The sequence below is a fragment of the Saccopteryx leptura genome, chromosome X (genome assembly GCF_036850995.1).
Source record: "Saccopteryx leptura isolate mSacLep1 chromosome X, mSacLep1_pri_phased_curated, whole genome shotgun sequence".
In the NCBI taxonomy this organism is placed as follows: domain Eukaryota; kingdom Metazoa; phylum Chordata; class Mammalia; order Chiroptera; family Emballonuridae; genus Saccopteryx; species Saccopteryx leptura.
The window spans coordinates 70,288,064-70,308,709 of record NC_089516.1 but is presented as its reverse complement, the minus strand read 5'-3'; the positions used below and the strand labels follow the sequence as shown (position 1 = coordinate 70,308,709).

The window sequence follows — 20,646 nt, the reverse complement described above, 5'->3', positions numbered from 1 at the left end:
CCTCCTAAGACATTTAGGCTCAGTTCTCTGTTCTATAGCCATAGGCTGTAATCTCATCCCTGAGCAATATTCTCACAAACTGTTTTTTCACGAGGATCTAGAAGAGAGTGTGCATGCCTCTGTGAGGCATGTCTACTCTTAGCCCCAAAAGGTAGCACAGGCTCTTGATACATTCCTGTTCTGCTTGAGTCCCATAGAACGTTATTGGATTTTCTGGTTAAAGGGATGAAGGAAGGTGTGCCCATTGTTTTGCTAGGTCACTCTTTCTTTTCTACCCCCCTGGCAGTTCCATATGCCAAATTAATACCCTCCTGGTAAAATTTCAGTCTGCTTCCAGTTGAGACCTTAGTGCGTTGACTCTACAACCTCTTTGCATCAACCCCTTGGAGAAATAAGTAGCTTTCCTTAACTCATAGAATTTGGGCTTTGTGCTTTAAAATACTAACTACCCATTGTCTTTCCAGGGTCCTGGAACAACACAAGCTCAACAAGGACCAGTGGGAGGAAAGGATCCAGGTATGGCATGAGGAACATCGAGGCATGCTCAGGTAAGCCTGCCTTAGCACCTGTGGGCTTCCACTGCCCTTGCATGGAGAAGAAGAGTTGGTCTGGGGGAATAAGAGGCAGAGGACTAAGAGCACTGGAGGATGTGGTAGAGAGACAGGAATGCAATGAGGGCAATTTAGAGATAGAAGGCTAATCAGAACCATTCTAAAGCTATATATATATTTTTGTGAATGATAGCAAGTGAGAGCCCAAACAGCTTTGACCATAACAAAATGAAGGGGCCCTTGGGATCCCAAGGGAGCATGTGGACCACCAGGGGCTCCTCACCAAGAAATAAACAGGTAATGAGCTCTCTCATGGCAAACCATTTTGGGGCAGCCTAGTTGAGGAACAAATCTTGCTGTTTGCCATCACTATCAAATTGGTTTCCAATAAGAATGTGCCTATAAAAGAGTCTTCTATGGCAGCTAACCTGCTAAGGATAGCAAGGGTCAGGCCACCCTTATTTCCCTAGGGAGCTTTAGACCTCAGGCTTTATGTTGTGTTCTGTTTACCATCACCTGCTTACCATCTATCCCCTTTCGCACCCCCAATGGCAAGATACTTGTCAGAAGCAGAGCAGAGAAGCAGATAGGCTTTCTCTCTGCCTAGGTCTGATTTACAGGTTCTCCTCTTTAATGCCCCACTCTGTTGTTTAGGGAGGATGCTGTCCTGGAGTATCTGAAGATTGCCCAAGACCTGGAGATGTATGGTGTGAATTACTTCAGTATCAAAAATAAGAAAGGCTCAGAGCTGTGGCTAGGAGTGGATGCTTTGGGTCTCAACATCTATGAGCAGAATGACAGGTATATCTCAGAGATCTTTTAGATTATTTGGGTCACTTTGACACTGAGGGCTTACTGCAGAGTAAGAATGTACTTCCTGAATCCCACCTGGGTAGTTCTTTTCCTGCCTAATTTAGACTAGCCCAAATAATTGCACAACCTCCCTCACACTTCTAAATTTTGCATTGACCAGACTTGCACTATTCACTATGGTAACACTGCCTCTGTGTAGCTACTGAGCACTTGAACTATGGCTACTTGGAACTGAGATATGCTGTATGTATAAAGTACACATAAGACATTGAAGACTTAGTATGAAAAACAAAATGTAAACTGTCTTGTTAATATTTTTTGAAATATTGTTCTGCATATGTAAATGATAGTATTTTGGATATACTGGGTTAAATGAACTGTTATAACACTTAATTTCACCTATTTTTTTTACTTATTTTTATATAGCTACTAAAAAATTTAAAATTATATGTGTGTCTCTTATTTCCAACATTGCCTAGAACCTACTTTGTCAGGATTTGTAGTTAATCCCATTCCTGTGTGATAATTAAGTCCATACTCTCTTGCTACAACCTTATCTCATTTGCATATTTCCTTCCCTTGGTCTGCTCTTGGTGAGGATGCAGATCACCTTGGTAGGATATTGTTCCACATAACTTCTGAATTTTGGAGCTCATTATTTACTTTTTCCTCAACTTTTCCGACTTTGGATGGAAGAGTCCCAATTAAATAGGACTGGATATTCTATGAGAAATTGTTATGAGGTCTATACACAAAGAAGATAATGAAACAAATCTCAGACAAAGAGTAATCTGTTAGTTATAGTATCAGGAGGTACTTTGGGCAGTCTCAATGCTGTCAAACTGTCCTAGTGGCATGTGATGACACTGGCTGAGCTCTCAATGAATCTACCTCCTGAAAGGAGAAGTGGATGGAGAGCCAAAGCAAGGCATCGACACTCTGTATCCTTCTTGTTTTGCCCATATTCTGATGTTTTTGGTCTCCATTTCTATAGACTGACTCCCAAGATAGGCTTCCCTTGGAGTGAAATCAGGAACATCTCTTTCAATGACAAGAAATTTGTTATCAAGCCCATTGACAAAAAAGCCCCGGTAAGTGATTCCTTCCACTGGCCAAGACAAGTACTTGCCAAAATCTGGATAACACTAGAAGCAATTTTGTAATTGTAGTTTTATTTCCGTTTTCGTGTGTGTGTGTGTGTGTGTGTTCATATGTGTACAGGAGTCACAAAAGGAGATTTGTGATAGAGAGGGATGTTAATGCCAATAAATGGCTAGGAAGCACTGTTTGCCTTGTGTCACCCTGCTACCTATGTCTCAAGGGAAGCATGAGTGAGGGAGAGCCATAGGCAGTTTTAAGTGTGTCTTTGCTGCACTGGGGCTCTGGGGTGAAGACAGAGAGTGCATCTTTTAAAGCCTCTAGGTCCCTCAAAAAACTCTTCATATACAGGTGGGGCAGAATTAGATTTAACAGTTGTTCACATGAAAATAATACATGATACATGATCTACATATTACATTGTATGTCTACCATCCAATAATACAATAATTAATAATTATTTAAGAATAAATTCTGTGTTTTGCATACTCATAACTATAAACCTACTTTTATTCTTGCTCTGTACTTGCTTTATTTTTAATTGTGGAAAATGGACAGAGCCAGGAGAAGGCCATATACAAAGATGATCCTTCAAACTTGCTTTTTGGAATAACTTTGCTGCTGTTCACTCAAGAGTTCTCTCCAGAGCAACTTAAGAATAAGAAAGTGCTTTGGTCCAGTTATTTCTTTAATATGCTTGTCTCACTTCTCACCTATTCAGTTGCCTGTGGCTGACAGACTGGAAAGCTGGTGATTGGGTTTAGGATGGAAAACTGAGATGAGGGTATCCCTTTCATTGGTACCTTGTGTTCAACAAGTGCCAATGGCCATGCTGAGCCAGACCCTACTCTTGAGGCCTCAACTATTCTTCTCGTCTTGAGATCTCTAACCTTCCCAATAGGCACTTTATTTACAGTATGTTGTCTTCTTAAAAACTCAACCACATTGTCAGGTAGATAGTAACATACCCATTTTATAAATGATGAAATTGAGATTCAGAGAGATGGAGTGATTTGCCCAAGATCACACAGCTAAAAATGGTAGTGCTCTGATTTATACCTAGGTCATATGACCTCTACAGTTTATGTTTCTTTCACTGCTTACCAAGTTATATGAAATGGTAGCAGTTTATGTTCAGTACAGAGGACCTGGTGGTTAACCCACCAACTGGTCCAGTGGTATTTGTGGTAATAAACTCAAACTCACTGGATTTTTGTTTATGTGTATGTATGTGTTTACTGCTGCTATGTAAAATTTTCATATAGAAATGGTAAGTAAAAAAGCTAGCTGAGATCAAGAGCGTACTTAAAAAGCAGTAACAACCAGGACAACCAGTTTACGAGGTTTATGTATTCATGTATGTATTTAAAACCTATGTTATTCCAAAAAGGATTTAAGGGGCTGGGTATAGGAAATGCTTTTAGAAGAAAAGAAACAGTCCAGCCACACACACTGTACTCATCAGGGTATTATGTAGGGATTATTGAGCCTCAATGAGAAGACCCTGAGATCCAAAATGATCTCTAATTAGCAGATAAAGTCAGTTCTTGCTAGGCATTTTATATACAGTATGGATTGAGGGTATTTTAGGGTGCAAGGTTGAAAGAAACTGTGGTTTGAGCCAAAGAGCACTAATTTTAGAGTCACACCTGGGTACTAGTTTTGGTTTTGCCACCCACCTGCCACCTGATCCTGGGCAGGTAGCTTCATCACGTTGATAGTTAGTCTCCCCAGCTGTAACAGAATATTCAGCTAAATGATCTTTCCAGTGCTTTTGAACTTAGAGCAGTTCACCTTCATCTTTCCCTCTAAATGTTTTCTCATTGCTGGCTCCCCACCAGGACTTTGTCTTCTATGCTCCTCGGCTGCGGATTAACAAGCGGATCTTGGCCCTGTGCATGGGGAACCATGAGCTATACATGCGTCGTCGCAAGCCAGACACCATTGAGGTGCAGCAGATGAAGGCGCAGGCCAGGGAGGAGAAACACCAGAAGCAGATGGAGCGGTAGGTGATGTGGATCTGTTGTGGCGGCCAGGGCCAGAGCAAGGAAACTTCTTTAAGTTGCCAAGTCTGCTAAAAGCTGGACATGAAACCATCCTGGGATGGGGGGTGGTGGGAGGCAGGAAAGAGAGAGAGAGACAGACAGACAGACAGACAGACAGACAGATGGACAATGAGAGTGAGCTGTACAGTGATGACTCTTCCTCCAGTAAGCAGGCATTAGAAGCTTAGGTTTTCAGAGGCTCATTGGAAGTAGGGTCATTTCATGGTTCTCCATTGTCTATGGTCTTCATGCCATTGCTCTTCTAGACAGACTCTGGGTTGTTCCAGGCTATCTGAGCAGTATAGTGGCCATAGTAAAAGGCTTCATGTACATTTAAACCTGGACTCTGTAGGGGTATTTTAAGTGGAATTGGGCAGAGCCACCAGATTTTTCCCTACAAAGCTGCTATGCATTGGAGGCTCTTGGCTACTCAAAATGCAGCAAAGTTCAGCTTCAGTATCAACTTGGGAACTTGTTAGAAAACCAGGATCTATACGTTATCCCAGACCTATTGATTCAGAATATGCATGTTAGGATCCTAGGTAATAATTTTTCCGGCAAAGATATGTAAATGGCCAGTAGGCACATGAAAACATCTTCAGTCATTAGGGAATTATAAATCAAAAGCACAGGAGGTACCACTCCATACTCACTAATATGGATATAATAAATAAGGACAGAAAATAACAGCTGTTGGCAAGGATGTAGAAAAATTGGAACTCAAGTACATTGCTGGTAGAAATGTGAAATGGTTCAGCTGCTGTGAAAAAGCGTTTAGTGGTTACTCAATAATTTAAAACACAATATCATGTGATCCCACATTTCCACTCCTAGGTATATACTCAAAAGAATTGAAAACAGGTGTTCAAACAACTACATGTACACATGTGTTCAAAGTAGTGTTATTTACAATAACCAATAGATGTAAACAGTCCAAATGTCCATCAATGGGTGAATAGATAAATAAATTATGTATACATACAATGGGGTATTATTCAGCCATAAAAAGGCAAGAAGCACTGATATATACTACAATGTAGATGAACTGTAAACATTATGCCAAGTGGAAGAAATCAGAGACAAGAAGTCACATGTGGTATGATCCCATTTATATGAAATATCCAGAATAGTTAAATCTATACAGACAGAATGCAGACTGGTGGTTGTCAAGGGCTGGTTGGGGGGAGATGGGAGGAACTGCTTGATGAGTTGGGTTTTTACTTTGAAGTGATGAAAATATTTTGGAGCTAGATAGAAGTGGTAGTTACAAAGCACTGTGAATGTACTAAATGCCACTGAATTGTTTGCTTTAAAATGGTTAATTTTATGTTATGATAATTTTACCTTAAGTTATTTAAAAAAATAAGATCCCAGGTGTTTCCCATGCATTTCATAAAGAGCTTGGAACTTCAAGAGGCTTCTAATACAGTAGACTAGAAAATGACACCATTGTTGAAACGTTAAACACAAAGGTTCACAGTTATTCAGAAAAAATATTCTGGGATTGGGGACAATTTTCAGAGGTGGGACTGGCACAAATCTGCCCTTAAGGACCTTACAGTCTAGTAGGAGAAAATGAAAAACAGAATATTCCTAACTATTCAAGGTACAAATGCTATGTCATTCGTTCACTTGATAAATATTGATTAGTGAAGGGAAAAAAAACAAACAAGCAAAAGTCCCTGCTGTCATGATCCTGTCATTCCAGTGGACAGAAACAGAACAAATAAGAAAATTATACAGTATGTGAAATGGCGATATTGACTCTAAATAGATAGCCAGATATTTCTCCAGCAAAATGGGTTTATTTTGGAACAACAAAGAATTGCAATTCAGAACATGCAGTCTAATGACAAAGTATATGCAAGTCCAGAGAAACAAAGAGAAAGAGAAAGAACACTCTTTTATGGAGAGGCTGTTGTAAACAAAGAGTCCATGGGGGGGGGAATTGAAAGTTCAAATTATAATGACTTTTCATTGACTGAGCTGTGGCTGTCTCCTGTTGGCTGAGGCATTACTGGGCCTAGAAGAAACTTTTCTTCCTTCTGTTGAGGTAGTAAAACAGTATGACTTCCTGTAAGAGATGCAAGGTATGTCTCTTCCTGTTGGGGTCAGTAGTGTGCATCGAGTGATGTGTGTGAGGGTTCTCTTTTCTAGCCTCCTGACTCCATTTTAAATGAGGTTTCTGTTTATTAAATTTCAAAGTAAGAAGTTTTGTGGAGAAAAATAAGAGGGAAGAGGGATGGGGAAAAAGATAGTCCAAGTATTCTGAGGGCTCAGAGAAAGAAAATACAGTGTGTCCGTAAAGTCATGGTGCTCTTTTGACCAGTCACAGGAAAGCAACAAAAGACAATAGAAATGTGAAATCTGCACCAAATAAAAGGAAAACTCACTCAGTTTCATACCTATTCAGTGCAGTTCAATGTGGGCTCACACACAGATTTTTTAGGGCTCCTTAGGTAGCTATCCCGTATAGCCTCTACAGCAGAGGTCCCCAAACTTTTTATTCAGGGGGCCAATTCACTGTCCTGACCGGTGGAGGGCTGGACTATAAAAAAAACTATGAACAAATCTGTATGCACACTGCACATATCTTATTTTAAAGTAAAAAAAACAAAACGGGAACAAATACAATATTTAAAATAAAGAACAAGTAAATTTAAATCAACAAACTGACGAGTATTTCAATGGGAACTATGGGCCTGCTTTTGGCTAATGAGATGGTCAATGTCCGGTTCCATATTTGTCACTGCTAGCCATAACAAGTGATATGACACACTTCCAGAGCAGTGACGCATGCATCCCGCATCACTGGAAGTAGTACTGTATGTGAGCGACGCTGTACTTTGCTCCGCATCCTGTGCTCCTCTCACTGACCACCAATGAAAGAGGTGCCCCTTCCAGAAGTGCAGCGGGGGCCGGATAAATGGCCTCAGGGGGCCACAGTTTGGGGACCCCTGCTTTACAGACCCATCACTGACTGATGGCCTACCAGAACGAGGTTTCTCCACCAAACTGCCGGTTTCCTTCAACTGCTTATCCCACTGAGTAATGTTATTCCTATGTGGTGGTGCTTCATTATAAACGCCCCAATATTCACATTGCACTTTGGTCATGGATTCAAATTTAGCGAACCACAGAACACACTGAATTTTCCTCTGTACCGTCCACATCTCGACTGGCATGGCCGTGGGCTGCTCTGCTGTATACACAGTGTTACATCATCATCTGAGCATGCACACATGCTGCCACATCATCCTACAGAAACTGGGAGGGTTTTCCTTTTATTTGGTGCAGATTTCACATTTCTAACGTCTTTTGTTGCTTTCCTGTGACCGGTCAAAAGTGCACCATGACTTTACGGACACACTGTACATCTAGCCAAGGGAGAAAAATGTCTCCTAGAAGAGACAGAGAGAGAAATAAAAAAAAAAAAAACCCAACTTATTCTAGAAAAATAAAATTATCTATATTTGTAACAAATACTGGGGAAAAGAATCTAGAGTTGGGCTTTAGAGAGCCAACAGAGTTAGGCCTGAAGTCTAATGGCCTAGCCATAGAGTTTGCCAGACTTGAAACACAACATCCTAGCACAGAGCCAAAGCTTTTCTTTTTGTAACTCCATGAGGTTGACAAGGCAGAACTTAATAGGCCATTTTACATATAGGCGTACTAAGAACAGGCACAAAGAAGTGACACAGTAAGGTCATCCAGTGGCTACCCTTCAGTTAGTGCAGAGGTGGAAATCCAGCTTGGATTTCCCGAGTCTTGGACAAACTAATTGGGCCTTGAGTGCACCAGCCCATGTGGGGCTATGATGTAAGGACAAGGATGTGGAGATGAAGAAGAGTGATTCCAACTCACAAGCTCTGGCTGTGTTATATGGGTGGGGACTGAGGGTCAAGGGACAGGGAGCCTTGGAGATCCTGATGCTTCTATGTGGTCTTGCTATCCTATTTAATCCCTTCTTTCTTCTTTACTAGTGCTCTGCTGGAAAATGAGAAAAAGAAGCGTGAGATGGCAGAAAAGGAGAAGGAGAAGATTGAACGAGAGAAGGAAGAACTGATGGAGAAGCTGAAGCAGATTGAGGAACAGACTAAGAAGGCTCAGCAAGGTGAAGCTTGGTGTCACCTTAGAGAGTAGGCTTTTCCAGAGCCTAACTCTGAGCTGGAGACTCTTCTGCCTGAGCTGCAGACTGAGGCCACATAATCCAAATGTGGCTATAGAATAAAGAATGGGAAGAGTGACCAGAGCTGTCTCCCAGCAATGCCCGGGCATGACATATTTCTAGGAAGGAAGTTAGATGTTCTTTATCTCTGCACTCTTCACCTCCTTTTCGCCACCTTCTCTTCCCAGAACTGGAAGAACAGACCCGTAGGGCTCTGGAACTCGAACAGGAGCGGAAACGTGCCCAGAGTGAGGCTGAAAAGCTGGCCAAAGAGCGTAAAGAAGCTGAAGAGGCTAAGGAGGCTCTGCTGCAGGCTTCTTGGGACCAGAAGAAGACCCAGGAACAGCTGGTAAAACCACAAAATGGGTTGGGATTGAAAAATCTGTGTTTTCTTCCCTTTCTGCCTATGTGTTTGCAGCTTCCTCTGCCTGCAGTGCTTGCTGTGTTGAGCAGGGCCTCCAGCAGAAGCAAGCTGAGAAGTCACTTGTGAGGACCAGAAACCTTTGCAAACAGTCTTTCCTAACTCTTCCTTTTATTCTATTTTATTAACCCTTGGGCACCTGAGCTGATAGCCTGACAAAGGAAAGGGAGGGAGGAAGAAGTGAAGGGATTCACACTTGATTGACTACCTGTGTGGTACAAGCTATGCTAGCAACTTTCCCCTTTTCCTTATTTTCTTAATTCCTCTTCCAGAGAACCCTATGGCATTAACCCATATTGGAATATAAGGAAATTAGGGCTCACAGAATTTTAAGATACTTGCCAAAGGTCACACAGTTGTGACTAAGTAATAGTGAGAACCCATTTCTGCCTCTAAGAAGGGTTTGATCCCTAAAATCCTATGTTAAATTATGTGCCTATGTGTTTTTCAAGAAAGGGTGGTGAGCTTCCATGCTTTCATCATAATTTTCAGAGGTTCTGTGATTCAGAAGTTAGGAATCTGTGACCCAAATTCCTTGATTTGTTCTTCCCCATAATATTTTCAGTGGGAGTGCAGGTAACTAAGGCCTAGTTCTCAGGGGGAGCTTCCTCAGGGAGATTTACTCAAGGTGTGAAGGTATGCATAAGCTTTTTTTCCTTGTTCAGATCACCTTGTGACACTTGAATATCTTTCCTATACTTGTCCTGGGGAGAGTCTCAGTAGAGCTCTGAGCATTCTAGAATAACAGGAAAGGCTTTGCCACTTCAGGTAGTGACATGGTAATGTCTAAAGTCCTACACTGTGCAGTGGACAATACTGAGAAGAAGATGGGCTGAGAAATGGGGAGGAAGGGGAGGACTAGAGAGGTAAGGAAGAGAAAGAGATGTTATGCTATTTATCTTCCGGAGGTCTATAGTTTAAGTGCGGAGTTCTGACTTCTAAGAAAATGGTTTGGTGTTAATAGGGTACTATAGTAGGTTGAGAATAGGCATGGTCTTCTGGCCTTCCTGAAGAAGGTGTGGTAAAAAAACAAAAGCCTCCAGGGCAGCCAGCATAGAGAGCAGCTGGTTCCCCACTGATTCCCCAGTAAAATGGGTTGAAGACACCCTGGCCCTGAGGACCAGGAGACTGAGCTCTCACAAGCTTCCAATTTATCCATAGGCCTTGGAAATGGCAGAGTTGACAGCTCGGATCTCCCAACTGGAGATGGCTCGACAGAAGAAAGAGAGTGAGGCTGTAGAATGGCAACAGAAGGTAAGTTACAGTGCCCAGAGCAAAGCATTGTGAGAAGGGGTGCCACATACATAGGTTCCAGTTCCGTAGATTCCTTAGATCTGTGTTCCTTACCCTTTTGATCCTTCCTTGACAGCAGGCATCATAGGAGAAGAAGCTCAAGGCTTCCTCAAATAACTTTCCAGAATTCTTCAATACTCTAGGAAAATTGGTACAATTGCTTATGTTATACAGTTAAGGAAACTAAGGATCAGGCAGATGAAGTGATTTGGCCTACCTGGTGCCTACATTCTGCTGAGCCATCCTAGGCATGTGTAGGATGCTGCAAGTTAGCTTATTCTGACCGCTTGTCCTTCTCTCCCTCTGTTACTGGACAGGCTCAGATGGTACAAGAAGACTTGGAGAAGACTCGTGCTGAGCTGAAGACTGCCATGAGTACTCCTCATGTGGCAGAGCCTGCTGAAAATGAGCAGGATGAGCAGGATGAGAATGGGGCAGAGGCCAGCGCTGACCTGCGGGCTGATGCCATGGCCAAGGACCGCAGTGAGGAGGAACGTACCACTGAAGCAGAGAAGAATGAACGTGTGCAAAAGCACCTGAAGGTATCCAGTCAGGGCCACAGGGTCAAGGAGAACATGTACAATGTACATTGATTTAGTAGCCCATGTTCTTTTCTTGATTATCATGGGGATAGGTGAAGGAGCCTGTCTCAGTGCTGCATAAGAGCTTAAGCCTTTCTCAAGAGAGAACTTTAATGAGAGGCATCTCTTATTTATTAATCAGACCCTGAGCTGCCTTTTTCTTTCTTCCTTTTTTTTGTTGTTGTTTGTTTCATCCTCCACCTATACTCCATTTACCTCTTATATTTAGGAAGTACTTAGTCGAAACTGTTTCTTTTTGTTTTTCTTCTTTTTCCAAGTGAGAGGAATAGAGATAAAGAGATGGACTCCAGTATACACCCCCACCGGGATCCACCCAGCAACCTCCATCTGGGGTTGATGCTCTACCTATCTGGGGGTATGGTCACAACCCAGCTATTATAGTGCCTGAGGCAGAGTCTCCACAGAGACATGCTCAGTGTCCAGGGCAGATGTGCTCAAACCAATTGAGCCATGGCTGTGGGAGGAAAAGAGAGAGGGGGATATGGAAGGGAGAGGGGTGGAGAAGCAGACTGTTGCTTCTTCTGTTTGCCTTGACCAGGAATTGAACATGGGATATCCACATGCCAGGCCCATACTCTACCACTGAGCCAACATGCTAGGGTTACTGACAGAGTTTCTACCTGAGTCTTTGGTACATTATTCTACTCTCAGAGAATATTGCTCATCAATTGCAATTTGTCTTTTAAGTTTGTGTGTGTATGTGTTTTTTTACATTTATTTTATTGATTTTAGAGAGAGAGGAAGGAAGAGAGTGAGAGAGAGACAGGAACATCAATCTGTTACTGTGTGTGCCCTGACCAGGGATAGAACTGGCAACCTCTGTGCTTCGGGATGATGTTCTAACCAACTGAGCTATCCGGCCAGGGCCTGTGTTTTAAATTGTTGACACACTACAATCCTAACAGGGCTGGGAAAGGGTCTCAAAATTTGTGTGTGGATTGACTGGTGGTGACGTACTGGATAGAGCATCAATCTGAGACACTGAGGTCCCGGCTTCGAAATCCTGAGGTTACCAGCTTGAGCTCAGGCTTACCAGCTTGAACATGAGGTTGCTGGCTTGAACACGGGATCATTGACATGATCCCATGGTGACTGACTTGAGCCCAAAGCTCACTGGCTTGAGCAAGGGGTCACTGGCATGGCTGGAGCCCCACAGTCAAGGCACATATGAGAAAGCAATCAATGAACAACTAAATTGCCACAACTATGAGTTGATGCTTCTTATCTCTCTCCCTTCCTGTCTCTCTCTCACTAAAAAAAAAAAGTGTGTGTGTGTGTAAAAAGGAGGCCAAGGAGGGAACATATGAGGGAGGGGGAGGAAGGGAAGCAGAGAGAGGAAGGGAGCGGGGAAAGTAGAGAGGAGAGAAGGAAAAGAAAACTGGTAGGGGAGGTAAAACGTGAGGAAGCCATTGATCCCTTATTCCCTTGCATTCACACAGGCCCTCACTTCAGAGCTGGCCAATGCCCTTGATGAAACCAAGAAGACTGCTAATGACATGATCCATGCTGAGAACATGCGACTTGGCCGAGACAAATACAAGACCCTGCGCCAGATCCGACAGGGCAACACCAAGCAGCGCATAGATGAGTTTGAGTCCATGTAATGGGCACTCAGCCTCTAGGGACCCCTCCTCCCTTCTTCCTTGCCCCCATAGTCCTATACTCTTGCCTAACTCACACTGTGCTGGAACCACTAACTAGAGCAGCCCTGGAGTCATGCCAAGTATTCGTTGTAGCCATGGGACCAAACTTAGCCCCTCTGCCCTTACTTCCCTGGCCAGAAAAATGGCTCACTTTGGTGCCAGTGGGACTCTCTCTGTCCTGTTTAATCTAGCTTGCTATAACAAACCACTTCTACAGTTTAGAGGCACTTCTCACTTGATTTGGGAAATATCCCCATATTTACTGTTGTTCTATAGGTGTCAAGTGTGGAGTAGATTGAAAACTAGTCCCCACCATTGCTCTCCTCTTCAGGGTCCTGTGATTTGAAGAACTGGAGCATTAGAGGGTTTAGGGAAGAAGGCTGGGCCCTGCCTATGTGCTCTAGGATGTGAACTAACCTAAGGTTAGGCCTCCCAATGTCCAGTTCGTCTAGAGTTATTAAAGCTTTATAATGATTGGAGGCAAAAAAAATGTTCAGTTGTTCTCTCTACCTCCCAGATTGGGCCTGTTACAAACTCAATCACAATAAGCCTTGTCTTACTTCAGGGACTCAGTTTCTTCCCAGGTTGAGATGGGGAAGACAGTGCCTTCAATAGGCTTTACCAACATCCTAGAAGGTCATTCACCCTTCTCTTCAGGCAACACTGGGTAGAAAATGCTTCCCTTATTGCCTTATGGAAGCCTGGACCTGTTTCAAGTGAACTCTATGGGCAGAAGTATCCCTTATTATTCTGGGTTCCTCCTCATTTCAATCCCCAAATCCCCTCCTGTTAAAACAGTAGGGATGGTTACCCAAAAACCCTGGTAGTCCCATCCAGGACTCTTGCCAGAGGGAGGAAATGTTCACACCTGGCTTCTGTATTTTCCCTACAGTGGGTCCCAGGCCATTTCACTTATCAGAGCTACTTGGGCCACAGTTAACGCTTCAGAGCCATTCAGGTCTTGATATGATGAGTCCTGGGTCTTGATGCCATTTGGCTCAATTGGTGAATGGATAGAAGAAGCTGAGTGTGGTGAGAGAAATCCATGGCCTGGATGCCACAATTTACTTGACTCCATCATGTACCTAATAACCCCTTCCTGTCACCTACCTCCAAACTGGTGACAGGGACCCGCCTATGTTTAACAAACCTCTAACCCAGATCTTGCCAGCAGCTGTGATGTCCCTTGGAGCTGTAAACCAGAGAACAGTTGGGAGTGCAGGCCTGGTCTCTTTCATAGCCTTACCCCTTGCTATCAACTCAGGAGAAGTCTCTTCCTCCTCTCTGTTGCACATGTGTTCTTTTTTTCCCCCTTATCAGTGTTATATATTCTAGTGGCATCTAACTCAATATTGATTTCTGCATGTCTTGCTAATGCACCCTTAGAAGATTTTAGTCTCAGAGCAGAGTCATTTTGGCCAAATGCCCTTACTACTCCCACACCTGGGAATCATATACTATATTATAAAGGAATATTTTGCCAGAAACATTCAAATAAGAAGCTTTCAGTATTAGTGATATCACCTGTCACCATAGGTCATACAATCCATTCTTAAAGTACTTGGTATTTTGTTTTATTGTTCCTTTCTGCCTTCTGCCCAGAGTTTAGTCCACAAGGGGCTATACTGTCCCTGCATGCAGTGTCCCTAGCGCAGTGCCCATGGCTTCAATCCCTCCCCGCTTTTCCTCACCCCTGCCTGACCTTGAGGAGTTATATGTGCATTGCTGTGAATTATATTGACACCCTCTTGATGATATGCCCTACATTGGCTGAAATCAAACCTGAAATTGTGGGACAGTCTAGCTGCCTTAAGAGCAGTAACCCACTCCCAAGGAGGCTGGGGAGAAAAGTTAGATTTTGTATTCAGGTTTTTTTGTGTGTATTTTTATTTTTTATTTTTTGTCTTTTGAAAATTGTTTTGTTTTGTTTTGGTTTTGGAGGGGTTTTTGCTCAACCCATGTTCTATTTCAGTGCCAATAAAATTTAGAAAGACTCACTGTGACTTGATGGTTGTTTTTTTTTGGCATGAGTGGGTGGCCGTAGGATTCTTCACTGTGATTTTCACTCTATAGACTACCATTCCTGGTCTCATTTCATTCTCACTTCAGTCCTATGGGAAATGGATATGACTCTCCTCATTTTATAGAGATAGGAATGAATGTTAAAAGGTAGACATACTGCCCAAGGGCACAAGGACTTCTGACTTAATAGGCTATGTCCTTTTCACAGCTCCAGGCTAACTTTTCCAGCATAGATAAGCCCTGCACATGGTCAATATTATACTTCTGTGCTTGCTTAGCATTGGGGTTTTAGGGCTGCTTCTAAGAGGTAGTTTGTATCTCTGAACACCTCCTGGTATGATCAAGTCTTGTCCTACCTCCTTGTCAGCAAGGCCTCCAGGCTTGCACACCTCCTACTACCCTCACTTATTACAGTGCCAATGAAGGCTAGATAAATTACCTTGAGCCCTGTTGCAAAAGGCAGTGGAGAGTGGGGTGTAAAATGAGGGTGGGTCGTATATGTATATACATACATAGCTGTTGGACAGTATTTATGGTTCAGAAAACATGTCAATTTTGTAGCCTAGGTATGGTTATCGAATTTTTCAGATGAGGAGACAGACTCAGCTAAGCTTTCCAGGCTGTTCTGAACCTGGCACACTTTCTCACCAGCTCCCTTTTTGGTGGGCCAATACTTGTGAGGAAAAGTAAGTTATGTATTCTGTAAGTTTTAAATTGTTACAATAACCCTTTGAGGCAGTGGCTCCCAAACTTGTCTGCACATTAGAATCTTAAAGATGAAGCTCAGATCATGTTCTCAGATCAAATTATAATCTTTTGTAGTGGTACACAGGGATCAGTATTGTATATATTTGCGGATTACAATGTGTACAAAAACTTGGGAACCATTGCTCTGAAGACATAGTATTTTATCCTATTTTACAGGTGGAGAAACTAAGGCCCAGTAAGATGATTTAATTTGTTTAAGTTTACAGAGACTAGAAGTAATAGAGTCAAAAGATGAACACAGATAATCTAATTCATAAGTCTGTGCTCTTAACCACTACGTTATGTTTTCTCCCTACCACTCCCACCAGAGGATAGGGGAGGATGGACATGTAACAGGGGAGAGGATACACTTCAATTCTAAGGTAGAAAATAGAATTCTAGGGCCCTAGAATATTAGTGTAGGGTGGGGCCTTAGGAATTACTGCTAATGATAGTCCCAAGTATTGTTGCTTTAAAGAATGAAGGAGCTCTAGGTCCCATCCAACTTCAACCAGAGGATGTCTTGTATACTTTTTATGTTGGGCAAAATATATATATATATATTTAATTATTTTTGAAGGGGAAGACAGAAGGACTTTTTGCTTCTAGGAAGGTAGATGTGATAGGATAATGGCCCTTCAAAAGTGTTCATGTTTTAATTTGTTGAACCTGTGAATATATTACTTCGTGTGACAAAAGGGACTTGGAGATATGATTAAGGATTTTAAGATATGGAGGTGTTACTGGATTATCCAGGTGGGTCCAGTGGAATCAGAGGGGTCTTCACATGATGAGAGAGGGTCAGAATCAGAGTAGAAGATGATATGCTGCTGGCTTTGAAGATGAAGGAAGAAGCCATAGAAAAGGAATGCAGGTAACATTCTAGGAGAGGCAAGGAAACAAGATTCTCCCATAGAATCTCCAGAAAGAACACAGCACTGCCAACACCTTTGTTTAAGCCAAAATTAAACCCAATTTTGGATTTTTGACTTCTAGAATTATAGTAAGTAAATTTGTGTTGTTTTAAGCCATTATAATGTTGTTATCCACTTTTAAAAATTCTCCATTTTTGAAATGACGATATTATAGAAATGGAGAACAGAACAGGTTGTCAGTAATTAAGGTACAAAATTAGGGATCCTTGCAGTGATACTGTGTTGACTGTATCACTCTCACTATCTTGGTTATGATATTGTAGTATAGTTTGCAAGATGTTACCATTGGGGGAAACTGAGTAAAGGGTACATGAGATCCCTCTATTGTTTTTTATAACTTCATGTGAATCTACAATGATCTAAAAATTAAAACAAATATTTATGTAAAAAAGGGGTGGGGGTGCTCATGGGTATATATCCAAGAGCAATGACTGCTTCTGTGCACCAAAACAAATAGAAGTACTATTTGCAATAGCTCCAATCTGGAAACAACCAATATACCCATCAACTAGAAAATGGACACAACTACAATACATTTATACAATGGTATATTGTTCAACAATAGAAATAAACAATTTACTGATGCATACACCAACAATATAGATGAGTCTCATAGACATTAGGTTGTACAAAAAAGGGCCAATACAAAAAGAGAACATTGTATAATTCCAATTATATAATATTCTAGAGTAGGCATGGTTATCTGGAGCTGAGGTGGGAGAAATTCACCAGAAACGGGTACAAGGAAGCATTTGGGGTCATAGAAATAGTCTTAATTTGTGTGGTGATTACAGGGTATAAATATGTTAAAAAAGCATGATCCATATGTATATAAATTATAACTAAAAACAAACCAATACAGGTGGCTTTCTCACAGCAAAAGTTTGAAAATATCTAGAACAATGGTTTTCAAATTTTAGTGTATCAGAGTTACTGTGGACTTATTAAAACAAATTATTGGACTCCATCCCCAAAGTCTCTGATTCAGTTGGCCTGAAGTGGAGCCAGCAAATTTTCCTTTCTAACAAGTTCCCAGGGGATATAGATGCTGCTATTTCATGGACCACACTTGGAAAGCCACTGCTATAGAGCATAGAGTGAACCAGCACTTTCCTGGTACAGATGGAGTTTCAGAGGAAGAAGGGACTTGTCTAAGGTCACACAAGCAAACAGGCAGATATGGGTCTAGAACTTGCTTCCTGACATTTTTATGGGCCTCCTCTGTTATCCCGGATTAGTGTTCCATTGTCTGATTTCCTACATTGCATAATTATAAGGCCTGAACAGGAAGGACTCAGAGAGATTCCTGGTTCTAATCCTTTCTCATTTTAGATAGATAAATTGAGGTCCAAGAATCAAAAGGCACTTGTTCATAGTCACAATGGCAAGACTTGACCTTGAACTATTATTTCTTGCCTCTGCCCCAGACCTGTACACAGCTACCATAGGTCACCCTTAGTGTTTCAGATGCTTTGCTTTCAATCCTCTTTTTAAAGAAAGCTTCGCCTTTACCATGTACATATCTGTGTGCAGGTGATCCTAAGAAAATGGACCACACTACTTCTAGATCTCTTTTTAGAGCTGAAATGGAGAGCTTCAAGTCTGCTGCTCTCTGAGAACATCCATTCCCTTCTTGAGCCTAAAATGCATTCATAGTTCATCACAATTTGACTTGCCTATCTTTCACTATTCACCATCATGCATCTCCTCCCCATGTTTTGCATTCCAGCCCCTCAACATCTCCGACTTGCTCATGCCTACATGCCTTTGTAATAATAATTATAATTAACATCTATTAAACGCTCACTCTATGCCTGACACTATTCAGTGTGCTTTACAGTTATCACCTCATATTATCTTCACTAAATTTCTGAAGAAAGGGAAATTATTACAGGTGAGGAAACGAAGGTACAGGAAGGATAAGTAACTTGCCCAAGGTTACACAGCTTGGAGTGACAGGCAAGATTTAAATATTTCTTGGTGTTTAAAACACATAAAGTCTAATAAGCAAATATTAGAACAGAGAATTCTTTTGTTCTCACCCTATTTGACTCATCCTCTTATGCCTGCCTCTCTCATGGCACTCTTTTTCCCCTAAATAAGAACCTGGATTTTTTTTCCCTTGGCAACTCCCTATCTCTCCTTCCCCTGTCTCTATTCCCAATCTGCTTGCCTTCCATTCTACTCCCTAAATAGCTTTTTCTTTTTTATTTTAGTGAAAGGAGGGGAGGTAGAGACAGACTCCTGCATGCACCCTGACCAGGATCCACCCAGCAAGCCCACTAGGGGGTGATGCTCTGCCTATCTGGGACCGTTACTCCACTGCTGAGCAAGGAAGCCATTTTTTTTTTAGCGCTTGAGGCAGAGGCCACAGAGCTATCCTCAGTACCAGGGGCCAACATCCACACACCAGGCAGACGCTCTGCCACTGAGCCAACCGGCCAGGACCTCCCTAAATAGCTTTTTAATGTCACATATACTTACTCATCCTCTGCTGCTGAGACCATTGCCATGTACTCCTTCCTAGATTGCCATCTGTCTTTCTACCCTCTGCTGCCAGTCACCTGCCAGAAAACCCTAAACCAGTGGTTTTTAACTATTGGTCTATGGACTGCTGATGGTCTGTCAGAAATTTTGTGCTGGTCTACAAAAGAATTAACCACTATGATCCTTCTCTTCTTTTCTCAGCTTTTCCTACCAGGTCAGTCCTGGTTCTTATTTTTGTTCCATTAATATTCCATGCTTATTCTGATATTAGGACCTTTAATTGTCCCATTAACTGTCTGTGGAATGGTCTTCCCAGAATAATGCCAATGTCTGGCTCCTCATCATTCAAGTCCCAACTCATGCAGGCCTTACCTTACCACACTATTTAAACTAGTTCCTATCTCCCAAGACACACACACACACACCTTATAATAACTAACATGGCTTTTACTGTGCAAGATACCGTTCTTAGCCCTTGATATATTAAATCATCCTTACTATGCTTCTATGATGTAAATACTGATATTAGCCATATTATAGATGGAAAAGGAAAGTAAGGCACAGAGAAGTTAAGCAACTTTCCTGAAGCTGCACAGCTAATAATTGGCTGAACCATGAAGGGAAAGACCCTGCACAAATATGAATGATAGTTAACTTCAAAGCAGGGGTTATTTGGAGACAAGAGATCTTGGAGTGTGTTAACCATAACAGGAGACTGACCTGGGATTACTTGAATGCAAGTACGTAGGATTCTTGGAGGAATGCCTTCAAGAACCAGATGTCCTTTATGATTGATAAACTCTGAGACTCTTCTCGTGTCCTTGATCATGAAGGAAACAGTTGACGTGCAGGATTGGGGATGGTGTGGTTGGGAAAAAAGGCTTTTGTAGCTTTATAGTTTTATCTGCTGAGATTTGACTTTTGGAACTCTATAAATATGCAGTGGTGCAGTTTCTTGGGGCCGATTCCGCTTCTGAGTTTCAGTCCTCTGCTTGTACTACTTTCATCTGATGTCTTTCTTATTCCTTGCAAATCTAAGCCATAAAAGAAATTGTAACAGAGCCATGATTTGAACACATTCTCTATCTCATTTATCCTGCTTCAATTTTTTTCATTACAGATATTAACTGAAATGATCTATCTCTTGATGATTAGTTTATTACCTGCCTTGTACAAGTAGAATATGAGCTTCACAAAGGCAAATATACTTGTTCACAGCTGTATCCTCTGATATTGCCTGGCACATAATAGGTAATCAGTGGTTGTTGAATGACTGCATGGCTCCTCACTGGAAATGTGTGGCTTTTTCTATTTGGGAAGATACCCTTTTTTCTTTTTGAATTCTAAGGGAAAAGAAAATTTTACCTGACCCTATTAGGGTTCCTTGATGGTTCTAAAAAAACCTGACAGATTAACAGGAGAAAATAATACCAAAATTTATTAATTTTTTTAGATGTACATTGGAGCCTTCATAAGAGAATGAAGATCAAAAGAAGTGACTAGTGCAGAAAGCTTTTATATTTTTTTAGACAAAAACCCCCAACAAATTTGTGAATTTTTTTTTTTTCTTTTTCATTTTTCTGAAGCTGGAAACAGGGAGAGACAGTCAGACAGACTCCCGCATGCGCCCGACCGGGATCCACCCGGCACGCCCACCATGGGGCGACGCTCTGCCCACCAGGGGGCGATGCTCTGCCCATCCTGGGCGTCGCCATGTTGCGACCAGAGCCACTCTAGTGCCTGAGGCAGAGGCCACAGAGCCATCCCCAGCGCCCGGGCCATCTTTGCTCCAATGGAGCCTTGGCTGCGGGAGGGGAAGGG

General features: G+C 42.1%; 1 protein-coding gene across 1 annotated transcript in view; it reads left to right on the top strand.

Annotated features, from left to right (window-relative positions):
- Nucleotides 1-14,631, top strand: part of MSN (moesin) — a 79,964-nt gene extending 65,333 nt beyond the window's left edge. Inside the window, exons 5-13 of the mRNA XM_066357325.1 lie at nt 465-548; nt 1,206-1,352; nt 2,359-2,455; nt 4,304-4,467; nt 8,491-8,621; nt 8,864-9,024; nt 10,258-10,350; nt 10,707-10,931; nt 12,431-14,631. Of these exons, the coding sequence (XP_066213422.1) occupies nt 465-548; nt 1,206-1,352; nt 2,359-2,455; nt 4,304-4,467; nt 8,491-8,621; nt 8,864-9,024; nt 10,258-10,350; nt 10,707-10,931; nt 12,431-12,595 (1,267 nt within the window). The 3' untranslated portion in view covers nt 12,596-14,631. The remainder of the gene's footprint in view (nt 1-464; nt 549-1,205; nt 1,353-2,358; nt 2,456-4,303; nt 4,468-8,490; nt 8,622-8,863; nt 9,025-10,257; nt 10,351-10,706; nt 10,932-12,430) is intronic.
- Nucleotides 14,632-20,646: the final 6,015 nt, after the last annotated feature.